The following is an 18,425-nucleotide window of genomic DNA, read 5'->3' on the forward strand; positions in this document are numbered from 1 at the left end:
TTTTACAATAATGTTAAGTTTTAAACAAATGCTTATTTCATGCAGTTACAATAAATTTAGGCCAAGCACTTTTTAAAAAGGCAAAGATATGTTCAATTTAAATACTAATTCAGCAAAGAGATTCCATTTGGAAAGATCGCTGGTGACACCGTCTCAAGTACTGGCGGAAATTAAGCCCATCAGAGAACATCATAAATTCAAAACAAATTCTTTGATTACACTGAAATTGTCAAGAAATTTTGCATAAAATAGTCTTAACTGAGACTTAAATATTTTCATATTATGGTATTTGTTAAGGATATAACATCCCCAATAAGAAATTTCCACAAAATTAAGGGTAAATATGGGAGCGGAAATAGGTTTAAACAGTTCATTAGCAATCAAAAATCAAACCCCATGCACCTAAAAATATTAGCAATTTATTAGGAATTCTTCCCTTTCTCACCTGTACTAGTAACAAGATACTGGTATCAGTATTTCTGATGAAAGTACACTATAAACAGAGAGCAAAGGACACAGACTCTGTAGGTTAGAAATATTCTGGCTTATGCTAAGAGAGAGGAAAATAAACGACAAAAAGCCTTTTTCTTAAGGAGACATGCAACCACAAACAAATTTCTCAAGTAATCTAGACACTTGGGTCTGTCTGTATAACCAAAATATATGCATTACATTAGTCTTTTAATGAAGATGGAATAGAAACCCGTAGGTTTCTATATTTCACTTTTCAGATTTACACATGCAAATCATATATTAATATTCACAGATATTTTTAAATGGGAAAACAACTTGCTTCTAACAATTCGCTTCTCCAATAGCATGTTACTATGTTAAGATTAACAGTGCGTTCATTTAATCTGGTGATCTTAATTTCAACAAATACCTATTAACAAATTAAACCTCATCGCAAAGAAATTCTTTATAGTATCAAGATCAGATTTTCTAATCCTAGCAAAGGCCACAATGAAATAGCCCACATGCTGCCAGTAAAGTTTGTTGTGATGAAACTGTAACCAATTTGCTCAAAGTGTTCACAAAGTACTGATTTTTAAGGTGCTGAAAAGAAACCTAAGAGGATGTCCCTATCATCCAAAAATATGACTGTTTTGATCTTAATCTATACCTTTTATTATTAACTGGTTAAAACTAAGACCTTGCCTCATAATGAGGTACATTTTGGCATCACTGTAAATGCAGTTATGTGAAAGGAAAAGTGAGGAAAAGAAGTTGTAATAGTCACATTCATAGCCTTCATAGAAAAATATATATTCCCTGAATTAGTCACATCAAGTGGTCGCCATTCAGTACGGATTCCAAGATTATAAACAAAATAAGACATTGATGGGTTTTTGCTAACTGCCCATTTCCAACACTCCACTTCAGAACTCGATCATCAACCTCCACATCATTCAATCCCCAGGTCCTTCCAGTTTAAGTTGTTTTAGACTTGTGAGGTTGTGAATTGCAGGGACTGGATCTTACTTAGGTATTTGGTTCGCTCAAAAGTCAAATTGGCTCCACGGCACTTCCTCTTGAAACATGCGTTGATATTTTTTCCCTCTTACTTTAGTAAACACCGTTAGCTATGGTGGTCTAAATTTTTATTCTCTAATGCAAAAGGCTTAAAATTAGCATCAGGTTGCGATTTTGACTTTTTTTTTTTTTCCAGTCCCTGAAGGTACAGTACACTTTCCATTATGTTCCTCTAAGGAACCAAGAGATTTCTTCAAGACCCTTCCTTTCTGAACAGAAATAATCTTGTGACCGGCCATTTGTCCTTTTCTTTCCACCTCTCCACTACGGGCTCCACAATCTATTACACCCCCCAACCCCCGGATTCTCTGTTATGTGTCTCTGTGCAAGAGCCCACTGCAAGGAAGGCTTCCTCCCACTTTGACCCACCGGAGTATGGCTTTTAGAAAATTCCTCAGAGGGGCGCCTGGGTGGCTCAATCGGTTGCTTAAGCGTCCGACTTCGGCTCAGGTCATGATCTCAGGGCCTTTGAGTTCGAGCCCCGCGTCGGGCTCTGTGCTGACAGCTCGGAGCCTGGAGCCTGCTTCGGATTCTGTGTCTCCCTCTCTCTCTGCCCCTCCCCCGTTCACACTCTACCTCTCTCTCAAAAATAAACATTAAAAAGAAAAGAAAAGAAAATTCCTCAGAAAGTGCCAACAAGGGATTAACTTCAAGCTAGGAGCAGAATGCAACTGCCAGTTTATTTGTATCTGACTGTGTCCAATCAGATACAATCCCTGATTGAATCCAAATTCAAATCACTCCTACATTTTCCTAGTCATTATTGTGCTTTTTCTTTCCAGGATCTGAACGCCTTAAGAAAAGCGCTGTGCTATTAATACCTTCTGGTTCTTTTTCACTTCCTGAATTTATGCTTGTATCCTCCTCTTTATAAACACTCGGTAACTTTTCCTTAGCCACAGCAGCCGCACTTCGATGGGGCAGTTTTCTGCTGCTCTTTCTAATCCAGACATTTTCTGGTCCTGAAAGCTTTTCCTTTAGATTACTCCTACTTTTATTTTATTTGCAGCCACAGTAGCACATCTACGGGGAACTTTCTCAGGTACCATTTCTGCTTTCAGAATTTCATGAGGCATTGGCACTGCATCCTGATGATGCTGCATACACGTTCTCACTTTTGTATTGGGTTCTCTATCTCCGGGAACAGAGTCTGAAAAATGAGTGAAAGTTCACATAAATGCAAACACTTGCAACACAAGACTTTACCGCTGCTTATGTTCCTCAATAACAAATCCCCAGATCGGAAGTTTTAAAACTACTCATTGGGGCACCTGGGTGACTCAGTCGGTTGGGCGTCCGACTTCAGCTCAGTCATGATCTCGTGATTCGTGAGTTCGAGCCCCGCGTCGGGCTCTGTGCTGACGGCTCAGAGCCTGGAGCCTGCTTCGGACTGTGTGTCTCCCTCTCTCCCTCCCCCTACCCTGCTCGCACGCTGTCTCTCTCAAAAATAAATAAACGTTAAAAAAATGTTTTTAACTATTCACACTGCCAAATAAGGAAAAACGTAAGTGATTATCATCAGTGATACTACTCCCACCTCCACACCTACAAAAGGAAGTCTTGAGTAGTATGCCACCAGGTATACTCTCCAATCTGGAAAGAGAACAGTCACTTAAAACAGTACCAGGCTTCTGAGAAGGTACCTGTGGCATCATAAAGCACTAAATTTTTGGTATTGTTTCTAAAAGTATGTCGAACTAGCTTAGGATATTCAATGAGCTTTGAAATAATTTTCCTGGAACCTAAATGAGAAAGCAATGCCATCACGACTATCAGCTCTGCTTCAAGACAGTCCTGAAAGTGTTAATTCCAACACCTTTAGCCAAAAAAACATGAACCGGCAGATAAAAAGGAACTGCCTATTCATTTTAGAGAACTAAAATATGGTTTTAATCCTAGGTCCATTTTTTCAACTATTTGAGCATTTTATTTAACTGTAATTCTTAAATCCTGGTTTCATTTATTATTCAGATATTTTCTCAGCAAGGTATATGCCAGGCATCCAGAGGATCAGGATAAGGATTCTAAAGCAAACTAATTCTATACCTGGAACTCTAGTTGCTGTAAGGACTAAAAAGTGTTGGGAGCCATGAGGACACCTTCTAGAAAGGGCAAGGAAAGCTCCCTTTGAGGAGGTGTTGCTGTAGCTGAGAGCTACAAACTGGAGGGGCCCCACTGTCAAAAGGCAAGACTAAAAGCTGTCCAGAAGCAACTTGCTCGGTGTGGCTGGGGATCCGTCCCAGTTGTACCAAGTCACATGATGTTATGCCACCGCTCTGCGTCTACCAGCTTAGGTGGGCTCACATCCTTTTTATTTCTGCCCGGGTCTCAAAGCTGCATTTGCAAATTTCAAATCCAGGAATGATCAGTGCACTTCTAGGGCAGAAGTACAGACATTCTCCACTTTTTGGAAGTTTGCGTGATGTCACCTGGCTTTTACAACAGACCTGCCTGGTTTTGCCAGCCAAAAGGGGCGCCTGGGTGGCTCAGTCGTTAAGCGTCTGACTTCGGCTCAGGTCATGATCTCACGGTTCGGTTGGTGAGTTCGAGCCCCACATCGGTGTCTGTGCTGACAGCTCGGAGCCTGGAACCTGCTTCGGATTCTGTCTCCCTCTCTCGCTCTGCCCCTCCCCCGCTCATGCTCTGTCTCTCTCTCTCAAGAATAAACAAACACTAAGAAAGAAAGAAAAAGCCTGAAAAGCACAAACAGCGTTCGGTGTTGGCTCTGACAGCAACGTTTTCCAGAGGCGCACCGCCCACCAAGCCCCCTCCCCCGCTGCCAGAGCTCTTGGAACTGTCCGATCACCTGGGCCTGACCTCCGCTGACTTTGTGCATGTTAGCATGTCCTAAGGTATCAGAGAAGCCTGACGGGTCATTTTTCAGGGTCTGCATATGACCCCAGTTTTTCCCATAGAAGTTAATGGCATAGTTGCATCTCTGCTTTATGCTGTTTGGGCTTAGGAAGATTCCCAGGAGCGCCCTACTTGCCAGTGGTGGGAAAACCTGTATCTCAAACGCACCTAAAGTGCATCAGCCCCTGAATGCTAGGCCTCATCAGCTGGCCATCCATCCGGTCTTGCAGCCATTAAGTCAAACTACCTAAAACCATTGAAAAGGCACACAAGTCTTGCCGGGGGGGGGGGGGGGGGGGGGGGGGGGGGAGTTTGCAGGACCGCACCTCAAGTTTCCAGACAGTCAGCAGTCGGTTCGAACAGGCTATAGATCACTGAAATTCCCCCCCTTGACATCCGCATTCTCTCCCACTGGGTCCCTTTCACTACAAAAGCCGAGAAGATGAGGGCTCATTTCGTTCTGTCGGCCATCACGCGATGCTATTATTCTATCGCAGTGAACCTTCCCAGCTTTTCCTTTATGAACGGAGAGGTTTGTCCTTCCGTCACCAAGGGCAAAGGAGTTGCAGGTGAAAACGGGCTTCTGTTGACTGACACGTTCATTAGTAAAGAATTGAGGACAAGTCTTCTGCTCTCGAAAGGAAAGCCCTTCAGATTTGGCCCTAACTCTGTGACACTCATTTCAAAGATGTGCTTTCTCCAAGACCCGTGACAGAGCTCCCCCGGAGCAGGTGAGGAGCTGCTATCCTAAAAGCAACACCCCCCCCCCCCCAAGTGCAGCAGGCCCTTTGGCCAATTAGGTGCCGTATATGCGTTTCCAGTGAAATCCTATTTCTAAAGGTAACACGTTTTGTTCAACGGAAGTCACCAGGCATTGCAAAAACGGCACTTCTTGAACGGCCTGAGCTCATCCCCCGGCCCGTTGGGCAGCACCGCCTGGCGGGCTCTGGGCCCTCGCTCGCACAAGCGGCCTGAAGAGCAGGGCGTTTGCCCGGAAGGGCCTCTTCTCGGGAATGCTTGGTGCGAACTACAGTCTCTGCAAAGCAACCCCCGATCCAAAATGAACCCTCGGCACATTACGTCAATGTTAGGCAAATACCAGAAGGCAAATTAACATGCTACGACAGACAAATGAGGCTTTTCTAAGCGTGTAACAAAATTAAGGTGAAATTCGACTTACAGTGGGGATGAGGACACGCACCAGAGTCACTCAACCACATCCATTTGCGCGTTGAAACATTAAAAGCGGCCAACCAGATCAATCTCAACAACACGTCGATAGTATGGAGAAAATCCTATCGCAACTAAGGATTTCTTTGGGACACAAGGACTTCAGGTGCAGCAATGAATTCCTTTTTGATGTACTGATGGCAGTACCTGTATTGACCGTTTAGGAACCTGGTAAAATACTAACACGAACTCGTTTGAATAAGTGCTTATTTGTAATCCAAAATGAGGGAAAACAGTTAAGATTCTATTGAAGAAACTCTGATCAGGCTTTTAAAAGTACTTTAAGAAAATCTGAACTTCCAATAAGTTAGTACGTCAAGACGGGGGAGAAGAGTCCGTGCTAGTGTAGACAGCCGCTCCAGCTTGATGGAGCCGTAGCTCTAGCCTCAGACCTAAAGTGGAAAGCTCACAAGGTGAAGATAAAAGCAATCTGAGGAACACAGAAGAGTGACAGTGTGGGAAATTGTTAAAAAATAGTATGTACACGTAAGTCGGGGTCAATTTTATTACTGAGAACTTGGCAAATTATAAAGTGCTTTACTCTCCTTGAGAAAACTACAAATCGTTTTTACAAATATATACAGGATAATTCAGGGTTAGAGAGAAGTCCAATCTAGAGGTCAGGGTACAAGCTTAAAAGTTTTGGAGGCCACTACTCTAACAATACATATGGGACAGTGTCACTTAATACTAACCAGTCAGTACAGTCCCCCAAGTCGAACTGTCCTAGCAGGTCTTGGTGGGGCTTGGTGAGTCACGTGTCCTGGAGCAGTGAGAGCCTGAGGCACTGCTGCTTTCCTATAAATGACTCCCTATTGGGGGATGGCAAAAACCTCATTCGTGGAACGAAAACGTGCATGCGTAGTAGCACTCCATCACAGTTCACCTGGGGGACCACTTTAATTCTAACGCCCAGATCACTGTATTCTAAGACGCTCTGTGGTGAATAGGAACTTGGATGCAGACATCCGTTTTGAGTCAAAGCAAGCATCTCTAAGCTTCTATGTGTTAAGGACTAATCATATTCCAATTATGATACTTAATACAAAACTGTCTTCCTAAACCCAGAATAAACTTCACATCACTGCTATAGAAGGATGAAAAATTTTAATCTCATCGCATTTTTAACTGCAGTATTAAAAACAAATCTGAGAATGGAAGATGATAAAAGCACGTCTGAAAATGAAAATGTGCTAGCCTATTTTACATACTTTTGAAGTACTGAGGTCAGTGGCTGCTGTGGCGGGTTATCAATCCACAGAGGAGAAACCTTTTAGTTGCAAAACACAACCACCTCCCTCAAGCAAGGCTTTTGACAGAGTCAGTCTGAGATGCCCTTTCTTCACTGTCTGCCCTTCACTGATAATAAAATGATCAAAACTCAGGAAACAAACAGCATTTGTCACTGACAGTCATCCCTCCAAAAGCGTAAGTTTCCAAAAAGATCCCATACACGGGAAAGTCTCTGTAGAGGATGACTGTAGACTAACGTGTTCCCTGTAACTCCCAGAACGGAACACTTCTATTTTCCGGGTGAGTTGGTTAATTAACACTGAGAAGTCAGCCTCTACACTGGGGCCACACGGGATCCTGAGCTTGTCAGAAATAATTCCCTAATCAAGAGTTGTTCTTTGCCAGCTTGGTCACTCTTATGGTTGAATAAATGCAGCACACTCCGTGATGGGCACCACAGAACTTGGTTTTGTTCTGCCTCTACGGCTGAGTAGCTCATCGCTATACAGCTCTCTCTCGTCTTCAGCAGTTAACTGGTGACAGTCATTCTTACGATTCTCAAAGACTTGTGATGACTACTGCAAGTTTTTTCTAAAAATCTGATAAAAGTTCTATCAAGCATGAATTCGACGATCCTGTATCTATCTGTTTAGTAAACTTTAGATAGCTCTCAGAGCATTTCGAACTGTTTGGCAGGAGAGGGTATCAGAAATAAACACTGGTTTTCGACTACTTTATTACTTCACCGAAGAGAAGCAGCAGGGCACAGACAATCCCACGCCAACCCCCTTTCAAGCCCATCTCTAGTCTCCCTTCAGTCCTCCTGGCCCATCCAACACAGTGTGGCCCCGCGTTCTGCCTGCTAGAGAAACTAGTCACAAGTGGACAGTAAGCTGTTTGAGAAACCGTAAAGATAAGTTGCAAGGGAAATTGGCTGCCTCCTGCAGACCTTATGGAATGAATCAGCTAGAAGGCTTGAAGTAGTTTAAAAAAGGAAAGAAAAAACCTTTTACTTGTCAGTAGGATAACATTAAGTTTATTATATATACTCTTTTAGTAACTAAAAAAAAATTAAACTGGTTCCTAGATACCAACCGAGAGTCAGGCATGGTAATGAGTTTATTTAGAAAGTTAAAGTTTTGCAAGATCTTGTGTGCGAGTGGAAAATCTTCTAAAGATCTGCCTTTTTGTCTGGCTCCAGTGAAACGGTTAGAGTTTCATAGGTGAGCTGAATGTGTGCGTATGGTCCAAGGACTAAGCGAGGATCAGCACCTAGAAAATTACCTTCAATATATTAAAAATGAAAGATCACTTTCGACATTTAGCCACTGATCAAAAAGGGTAATAACTTCTAAACAACATCCCCGTAGGCCAGGCTGGCCGCTTGTGGTCCAGGCAAACTCTAGCTGGCCGTCTCGTTCCAGCTGGGTCAGTCAGAAGCCTCTTTAGGAGCCCAAATTCCCAACAGAGGTTTTAATAAATGATAAAAACTTACCTTCAAATTACCTTAAAAACTAAAGTATGACCAGAAAGTATACGGAAACACTGACAATTAAATTCAGTGAAGCTATCAGTCCTGACAGTCTACAGTTACTTACAGGCTGCCAAAGACAGAGAGCCTGCAGATCTGAAGACCCCGATGTTGTAACTGGCCCCAGCCAACCTCCCTACATCAGATCCACACAAGCAATCCTTGAGGAGACACCAAGAAAAGGTCTTCATATTTTTCTACCAAATTAACAATGTATTAGGAACCAGCTTGGCAGATTATCAGGAACTGGTAAAAATCTCTCAACTTTGAGAATTCCCACATACCCTTAAGGCAACATCTACAGTTTAAGAAAATAGCTACGAAAAACTCAAAACGTGAGAAAAGACAACACAGCCCTCGCCATTATAGTCTTTACACTTTAATCCTCTCCATTAATTCACAATTTTGAGCTACCAAAGTGGTATTAGCATGTGCTAATCTGGTTGGACTAGATTTTTCCACAATGTTCCATTTTCTCCCTGGCTTTGACAAATTATACTTGGGTTTGGTCTTTGTTCCCAAATACTGGAATCAAGACAGTCTTAAACAGTGAAGCTGCAAATTTCTTACGATTTCTGCTTTATTATTTGCTGCTATCCACAGCGGGAGTTGAGAGATCGACTTAGGTAATAATGGAAAGTTCTTCCGCAGTGAAGGCGCTCTGGTGCATTCCATCATACCACGAGATAACTGAACTACAAGTTCCATACAGTGTAAGGTGCTGAAGTGTTTGTGGACAACTACAAGGTGCTCGAGAAAGTAAATACGCTGACTTAATACGGACAAAAAGGGGGGAGCTGATAGTTCAGCTATAAAGGGCAAGGCACACCCGACCTGTTCTAGCCATTTAAAAGTTACTCAAAAAAACCAATACGGTAGAGTAGGAAGGAAAACTAAAAATATCGTGAGCGCCTTGAACAACACTCTTGCATTCTACTGACACACAAACCTCATTGTTTTCAAGCGGCACGATCAAGTTCAATGTGCACTGACAAAAGAGATTAAAATCCTTTCAATTTGGTTTTTTAAAGCACTACACTTTAGTTAATACATTCTGTGTTCTGGTTATTTTAAAAGGCTAGGAGAGGGACAGGGGATGTAGTAGGAACCCTTCTAAGTAGGGAGGCTTCTAAGAATGTTTTACCTAAGATGTCATTAACCAATGGAGCATGAAGATTCAGTGACAGGTCTTATTATTTAGGGACAGTAATACTTTCAAGATGGCATTTCTTTTGGCTTCAGATCTCCTTTTCCATTTGCAATTCCAGGTTCTGAAGTGCCTTTTCCCCGAACAGAAATTCTTCTCCCCATTTTCATATTATAAAATTAATTTGCTTTTTTAGGTACGACTCTCTACTATTTAGAAGAAACTCTTATGTTGTAACTAAGAAGCTGTGAATAAATGCTTTATCATTCTTTCCAAGCATTTCTAAATTGAGAAAGGATTTAATCAGAGATTCCCCCTAAAATAAAAAAGGGAGAACGACCACCCTAAGAAGTATCTGAAAATGGGATACACTTTCCCTTTTATTCAGAAGTTACTACACATTGTCAGTATACCCTTTTAAAATAAGTATGATACGAAAAAAATGCTTTTTAAACCTCAGCTATTTTTTAAATGTTTGACATCTTTTTTCCTTAATACTTTCGAAGGAATCAAAAATCAAGTCTGATAACCACAGACCTTTTTCCAACCATAAAGGAATAAAATCATAGGGCTTTGGACATACACGACCACAGTAGTTTCGTTCTGGTTTGTTTTCATGTACACCATCAAGTTACTTCAAGTGCAATGGAAAGCCAGATAGCACTTACTTCTGGATCGGTTCACATTCAATTTGCAACCTTTTGTCTTTTTCACAAGAAAATACAAACTGATCCCAAACACATTAAAGTACATCCGTGCATTAAATCCCTGCGCAATTCGCATAAAGTAGAAAAAAAGTCAAACATGTTCTAGTGCTCAATGTAAACATTTTGAACTATTAATTATTTATTAATTTTCCTTAAAGTACTTACGAGTGTGTGTCACATATTCAAAGTTAACCTTAGGAATAGCACCATGACCAAAAAAACCCATAAAAATGATTCTCACTATAATCCCTTAGTTTTACTTCAGAACTGGAGAAGCTACCACTGTCAACCATGCCTTCAAAGTCACCAGGACAAATTCTTGGTTTTTTTTTTTCCCCAGATGAAACCAAAACACTGCTTTCTATATACAAAGGTCTAACCGTTTTGGACAGAAAGAAAAATCAGTAATTGGTTGACCAGCCAATCTATGACCAGTTAACTCAGGCCAAAAGATTAAGAATAGTTCTACCGATGAAGCCTAAATGATCAAAGTATCACCTTACAAAATAATTTATAGTTTTAGAATGTATTCTATATTTTTATTTATGGATTTTTTTGGTACCTTTTTGCAGATGATGGTAAACATGGAGTTATAACCCTGAGAATAGATATAAAACAGAGAAGCTTAAGAAGAGTTTAAATAAATTAATGAAAATGACATCTATCACCATTTCTTAAAACTAGGGAAGTAAAGAACATTCCATTAATTTCTTCAGGTCAATAGTCAAGGACAATTCTCCTGAATCACTCTCTGTACTATACCCTCAACACAAGCTTTGAGAAGAAGAGCATCATAGTTTTGAAGCGGCGACAGCTCTCCAAACAACCAAAGGAGAGACAGGTATCCCACCTGTCTCGGTTGGTAATGTCCAAAAACATCCTTCCCCTTACATCAGAATAGAAAGTACCTTCTACCATGTCAAATAGAATAGATGACTAAAAAGTAACAAACTTAAGAACATTCTCTAACATTGATACCAGAGTCTGATGCTTTTCCGTATCTGCCACCTTAAGCATACACAGGAGAAGAGGATTAATTTTGTCTGACACCAAACACAGGGCCAATAAATAACAGAGGTAGGAGTACTGCAACATACTCCTCAGCTACGAAATATGTAAACCATTGGAATCAAGTCCATCTTCAGGCACAAACAAGCTAGGAATGGCCACCTACACTCTACGGAGTAGCACAACCTATCAAGCAAAAATATTTGGCTCAAAAATAAGTGTACTATGGTATTTGATGATGTGATAGAAGTTTCACTTTGAATGGATTCCAAAAGTCTTCTCCCACAGCACAAGACAGTTTCTTAAACTAGGGGTCACTAACAAAAGATGCACTGAGTTGCCCCCGCCAAGAATGCTCGGGATTGCACATGGCAGCAGTAAGCTAAAACAGAGAGGTGGAGAATGACATTGAACTATTTCCCTATATAGATGAGATTTGCGATTGCACTCTTAACAAAACTGAACTCTACAATCTCAATGGAAATGGGGGGGGGGGGGGGGATCTACGTATAATTTAAATACTCTCTTGGCCCTGTACACTCTATTAAAGAACACACTTTTCCTAAATCTAAGGCACACAAACTCCTCTATTTCACAGAGTAAGACTATGGAAGACCAAGATTTTGGTTAAATCCCTTACACAGAAATCAGGAGATCTTGGAAAGACAAATTATATAGCATTCTGTTAGTGCACAACTTAAAAGAAAATGCCAGGGCTATGCTTGGGGCCTTCGAGGTTTAAAATATACAATCCAAACATTTTAAAAAATAATTTACCAGCACTTTATAAATTCAAGTTTATAAAATAAAAGTGATGACATTTTCCTTAAAAATAAAGAAAAAGAGAGAAAAGACCCAACAGCATTTGGAGAGAAACCATTTGAATGAAAATGACCAAATCTGGTATAATGCATTCTGCTCAAGTAGCCAGGGAAATAAAAGAAAAGAAAAAAAAAAAAAAAGTGGTAGGTACCTCGCCTACTAATCATGGTTACACCTCCCATGATCGATCCGTCAGTATGCACATAATATTTATGAAGAATCTGTAAACATAGGCCACGGGTGAAATTGTTCTACGACAACAGAACAGGGGTTAGAAACTACCACCTCTGGACACACTCAGCAAATGACTGCATGACACTTGCTACCGTGAAAGTAATGCTTATTGGTTTTGACAACCAGGATGTCTAGTGTTGAACATACTTCAAATCCTTGCTCTCTGTAGTTCAATACTGTCAAAGTAGATCTGCCCCCAAAATGAAGCATATTTTGGCACCTGTGCTGAACGCTGCTACAAAGGCAAGCAAGTGCAAATAAAAATAACAGTCATGATTTAGTCACATTCATAACTTTTCATAGAAAAATATAAATATATTCCCTGAATTGTAGGACAAAAAATAATTTCAACAGCCAGCTTTCACCATAAATTCCAGTCCATTTCCTCTTCGAATGAACTGGTTTTCTCTCAAGGTCATAAGGTGCAATCATCAAAATCTATCCCGTTCTCTAAGCTTCTGTCATCATCCCCGTCGTGGTATCTCACGGTCCTTCTGCCCTGATTCCTCGTTTTTATTTTCGAGCGCCGAAGCCCTCTTTTCGACTTTGCATAGTCCAGATCTTCCCAGTCGTTATCGTCCACACTCAACCTGGGCCGTTTGCTCTGTCTCTGCCGCCGCGCGCTTCGGGACGCGGCGGCCGCACAGGCTTTACCTTTTCCGGCGGCCTTTGCTTTTCCCTTCGTTTTCCTCTTTTTGGTGTTGGCGTCGTCGGCACAGTCCCCGTCGGACTCGGTGGCGGAGGCCGGCTCGGACGCGGACCTGGGGCTGGGGCTGGGGGCGCGCGCGCCCCGGGCCGCCCCCCGCGCCGCGGTTCCCGGGGCCTCCCCCGGATCCGGGCGCAGCCTCTTGCGCCCGGCCTCGGCTTCCACCCCCGCCCCCGCCCCCGCCGCCGCCGCCGCCGCCGCCCCCCGCAGCGGCGCCTTCCCGTAGGTCCGGAGCCGCCGGCCGTTCCACCTGCGCAGCCCGTAACTCAGCTCCTCCTCGAAGCTGGGCTCCGCAGCCGCTTTCTGCTCCGAAGCGGCCTCCGCGGAAACCTTCTTCCTGCCCGTCTCGCCCCCTGGAATATGGCTTTTCGACTCTTCCCCTGAAGACCCGGCGGAGGAATGCCTGGCTTGGGGAGGCGCCCCGTCCGCCCTGGGGCCCCGGGCGCGCCTGCCCCCGCGCTCGGAACTGCGCGCACCTTCCGAGTCGGAGTGGCCCTCCGGCTCCGCAGGACCGCCTCCCGGGCCCCCTCCGCAAGCACACGGCTCGTCCGGCACTTCACAGCTTGCGGCTCCCTCCGAATCGCTCCCCATCTTCGGGGCCGAAGAGGCACAGGCGGCAGGGACGGGCTTCTTCCTCCCGTGTCGGCTTCTAGTGCACACGCTGCCCGAACTGCCGTCTTCCGCGTCGCTCACGAGCTTGATCTTCCCGGCGGCGGTGCTGGCACTTCTTCGAGGAGTCCTGAGGGGTCGCGTTTTGGCTTTTGAGGACTTCTTCTTCACCTTGGAATTGCTGTCTGAGTCACTGGAGCAGACCCTTTTCCTGGAAACCTTTCTGCTTTGTCCATGGTCTTGTGATGGAGAATCTAAAAATTAAAAATGAAAAGTACTCCTTTAATCTCTACAAGTATGTGTAAAGGAACGAAATGCTCAACATTTTAAACAACTGAAGTCCAGAATTCCTACTAACTCGGAAGGAGGACGGCAGTGAATGCGCAGGGCTCTCACGTTAGAGCAGGGACCTGGGGTCCAGCCTCAGCACCGGCACGAGCAGAACACATTCCCATCAGTGACCACCCCCCCCCCCCACCCCGCAATCGACATACACCAACAGCGGACACTAAAATACTTTCTTTACATGAGCTCAGACTAAACTCTACCAGCGCCCTAAGGTATGCAAACCCATCACCGACTCTCAGCCTCTGAAACTTTTTCCACTTCACAAGTTCCAATCACACCAAATACCTTTCATCTTAGCTTTGGCTGCCTCCCGTTCAATGTTTCATCAATCCCCACTTACCAAGAGCACAATTTTACATCAGCGAGTGGTTTTCACCTCTCCCGGCTGCAGAGTTGCCCTGAGTAAAATGGGCAACAGCACTACATAGCTCATAAAAGACACAGGGACTGAACTAGTTAACAAACGTCCAGCAGAGACACCAATCTCCTGATCCGAAGAAAGGCCGGGCTGCTGCGGCTGTTCTTACTTCCACATCGCTTCCAAACAAACAGTCCGGCCCTCTCTTCTCACCTTCAGAAACGGGCAACGCCACAGCTTGTAAATGTGCTGCCTCTGCTTTTCCAATACCCATGGCCAACACAAGCAGTGAAATCTTTACTCTGAAAGAGCTGTGAAGGCCAAGGCCACCTGCTACATGAACTAAACGTGCTGGACAACCAGTTGTGCATGCACACGGGACATAGGGGTGCAGGGAAAAGGCTGCTGGAGAATGCCTGGGGCAGACACAAAACAACTGGCAAAGGGAAGTTTCATGGGAAACAGACACAACGTGTGCTATAGAAGAGAAGGGCAGTGAGGGCACACCAAGGAGCCAAGGCTCCATGTTTTGAATTACCTCTCACAAAACTGTTGGGTTTTTCTTTTGTTTTGTCATCATCTGAATCCAAATCGGTCTCAGATACATGATCTGAGAAACACTGGGACCCAGCAATTGGTTCACGCTTCAAACCCCCTCTGATCGGGTTGGTGTCCATTTCATGACATCGGCCATCTTCTCGATCTCGCCGTTCGGATTCGGAGTCCTCAGAATCACTGAAGATCTTTGCTTTTTTAAGGAAAGTAAGATTCTTGCGACCTGTGTTGTACTTTCTACCAGCATACTTTCCCGGTTCGGAATCTGCTTCTTCCTCTTCCTCGGAGATGCTTTTTGCCCTAAGTTTCTGCCCAGAGGTTGACGGACCAGCAGTTCTGTTCTGTACATTATCTGAATCGTGACTTTGAGAGTCTTCCTCAGAAGACTCTATCTTAAGAAATTTTGTTTTAGAAGTTGCCAGAGTATGAGACTTGTAACCATTGGCCTGCCAATTTTTTCGGGCTACTCGTAAGTCACTTTCTGACTCTGAATCCCCATTTTCAGATTCATTCACAGTATTCTGGGCAGCATGAGAATTGGACAGTGGTGATGGTCGATTGTGATCTTTTAGCTCCTCTTCTTCAATTTCTGACTTTAAGCTCTGATCATCTTCAGAATTGTGTAATAACTTTTTTCTAGCCACAGCAGAAGCATTACGGTGAGGCAGCTTCCGGCCAGAACAGACACTTTCAGAGCTAGAGTTCTCCTCGACGTCGCTCATCAGCTTGATCTTATTGGCAGCCACAGCAGCACACTTTCGTAGCACTTTCCGGTTATTTCCAGCCCTGGCTTTTAGGCTCTCACCAGCCTCCACTGAATTATTATCAGAGTCACTTAAATAGACTCTCTTTCGAGTGGCTTTTCTGCCACATCCATTTTCTAAAGAAACTGGACCTAGAAATAAAGTAGCAATAAGATTAGAAAGGTCTTCCTTATTTCAACATTTTGCGATGAATTTATTAGTTTAGAACTGGTGTTCCCTATTTTTTAATGCCAAAACAGGTTTCCTTTCTAAACCTACAAAGTCCTAAATCTGGAACAGAACAGAGAGCCCAGAAATAAACCCATGCACATATGGCCAATTAATTTACAACAAAGAGGTAAGAATATACAATGGGGGAAAGGACAGTCTCTTCAACAGTGTTGGGAAAACTGAACAGCCACATGCAAAAGAATAAAGCGACATTACTATGTTACACCATACACAAAAGTTAACACAAAATGGATCAAAGACTTCAACGTAAGACCTGAAACATAAACCTCCTAGAAGAAAACACAGGCCTGGTAAATAAGCTCCTTGACGTTGATCTTACCGATGGTTTTTTTGGATCGGACACAAAAATTAGAGGCAACAAAACCAAAAATAAACAAGTGGGACTACATCAAACTAAAAGCTTCTGCAAGGCAAAAGAAATCATCAATAAGATAAAAAGGCAACTTACTGATGTGCAAATCATGTGATTAGGGGTTAATTATCCAAAATACTTATTTTTTAGATGTTCATATATATGTGTGCGTGTGTGTATACACACACACACACACACACACACGCACACATTTTTGAGAGAAAAGACAGAGAGAAAGAGCATGAGCAGAGAGAGAGGGAGACACAGAATCTGAAGCAGGCTCCAGGCTCTGAGTGTGGAGCCCAACAAGGGACCCAAACCCACGAAGCTGTGAGATCATGACCTGGAGCCAAAGTCAAATGCCTGACCAACTGAGCCATCCAGGTACCTCAAAATATCCAAACTATTTAAAGAACTCATACAATAGCAAAAAACAATCGATTAAAAAGTGGACAGAGGCTCTGAGTAGACATTTTTTAAAATACAGCATATAAATGGTCAACAGGAGCATGGAAAGATGTTCAATATCACCATTCAGGCACTGTCAATGCAGCACCTGATGCAGGGCTTGAACTTACAGACCGTGAGATCATGACCGGAGCTGAAGAGTCGGATGCTTAACAGACTGAGCCACCCAAGCGCCCCACTCAAGCACTAATTTAAAAAGATATATGCACCCCAATTTCACTGCAGTGGTATCTACAAAAGCCAAGACACGGAAACGACCTAAGCACCCATTAATGGATGAACAGAAAAGAAGATGTGGTTTATCTATACAATGGAACGTTATTCAGTCATAAAAAGGAGTGGAATCCTGACGTCTGTAACAACATACAGGGACCTTGAAGGTGTAAACGCTCAGCAAAATAAGTCAACAGAGAAAGACGGATACTGTATGATTTTATTTCTATGTGGAATCTACAAACCAAAAAACCAAGCTCACTGATACAGAGAACAGACTGGTGGGGGGAAGGGAGGTCAAAAGGTACAAACTTCCAGTTATAAGTCATAGGGATGTAATGTACAACATGATGCCCGTAGTTAGTAATATTCTGTTGCATATTTGAAAGTTGCTAAGAGTAAATCTTGAGTCCTCATTACGAGAAATAAAAATTTTTATAACTATGTATAGTGACTGACAGTAACTATACTTATTGTGATCATTTTGTAGTATATACAAATATTAAATTATGTTCTACACCTAAAATATGTTATATGTCAATTATATACCAATTTTCAAAAAATCTAAAGAAGACATTTAATCATATGTAGATGCCTTAAAACAATAAGTCATTCCATGCTTAGCTTATGGATTCTCTTGATAAACATTCCTCCAAAGTACCAACCACTGAGTCTCTTACCAGTTTTCCTTTGAGCAGCTCTGGTTCTGGTCACCCGGAGATTACTGCTTCTGGCCAGCCCACTACGTAAGGAAGATTCCCGAGGTCTTGAACTCTCTTTGCTTTCCTCTGAACTATTTGAAGCTGAAGATGAAGAGGTACCTAAGGAATCTTCCATTTCACTTTCTAAGAAAAATAAAGCATCAACAGTTCATCACATACATTCTATCTTCGCAGACACAAACAGTCCTATTTCATAACAATAAGCTAAAAGCAGATTCTCAAGATACTCAAGAGAGATTAAAATTGTAAAAACTGTTTCAAAGAACAGCTCATAGGGACGCCTAGGTGGCTCAGTTGGTTAAGGTCCAACTCTTGATCTCGGCTCAGGTCATGATCTCACAGTTCATGAGTTCAAGCCCTACATCAGGCTTGGTGCTGACATCACAGATCCTGCTTGGGATTCTGTCTCTCCCTCTCTCTGCCCCTTCCCCAGTCTCTCCCCCTCTCTCAAAAGTAAATAAACTAAAAAAAAAAAAAAAAAAAAAAAAAAAGCCCATAAATGTTTGGTATTAAAAGGTACATAGACAGCATTCCAAATCAAGTTTGTTCTATTATTTCTTTTTTCTTTTTTTTTGTTTTTAGTTTTTTTTTAATGTTTATTTATTTTTGAGAGAGACAGAGACAGAATGCGAGTGGGTTAGGGGCAGAGAGAGAGGGAGACACAGAAGCAGAAGCAGGCTCCAGGCTCTGAGCTATCAGCACAGAGCCCGACACAGGGCTCGAACTCACGAACCATGAGATCATGACCTGAGCTGAAGTCGGACGCTCAACTGACTGAGCCACCCAGGCGCCCCTATTATT

General features: G+C 42.8%; 1 protein-coding gene across 1 annotated transcript in view; it reads right to left on the reverse strand.

The window, feature by feature from the left end:
* Positions 1 to 1,666: 1,666 nt before the first annotated feature.
* The window catches only part of BRWD1 (bromodomain and WD repeat domain containing 1), a 131,173-nt gene continuing 114,414 nt past the window's right edge, over positions 1,667 to 18,425 (reverse strand). The window contains exons 39-41 of the mRNA XM_047874501.1: positions 17,583 to 17,747; positions 14,858 to 15,769; positions 1,667 to 13,867 (exon numbers count right to left, since the gene is read on the reverse strand). Of these exons, the coding sequence (XP_047730457.1) occupies positions 12,714 to 13,867; positions 14,858 to 15,769; positions 17,583 to 17,747 (2,231 nt within the window). The 3' untranslated portion in view covers positions 1,667 to 12,713. The remainder of the gene's footprint in view (positions 13,868 to 14,857; positions 15,770 to 17,582; positions 17,748 to 18,425) is intronic.

The sequence above is a fragment of the Prionailurus viverrinus genome, chromosome C2 (assembly GCF_022837055.1).
Source record: "Prionailurus viverrinus isolate Anna chromosome C2, UM_Priviv_1.0, whole genome shotgun sequence".
Classification (NCBI taxonomy): Eukaryota; Metazoa; Chordata; class Mammalia; order Carnivora; family Felidae; genus Prionailurus; species Prionailurus viverrinus.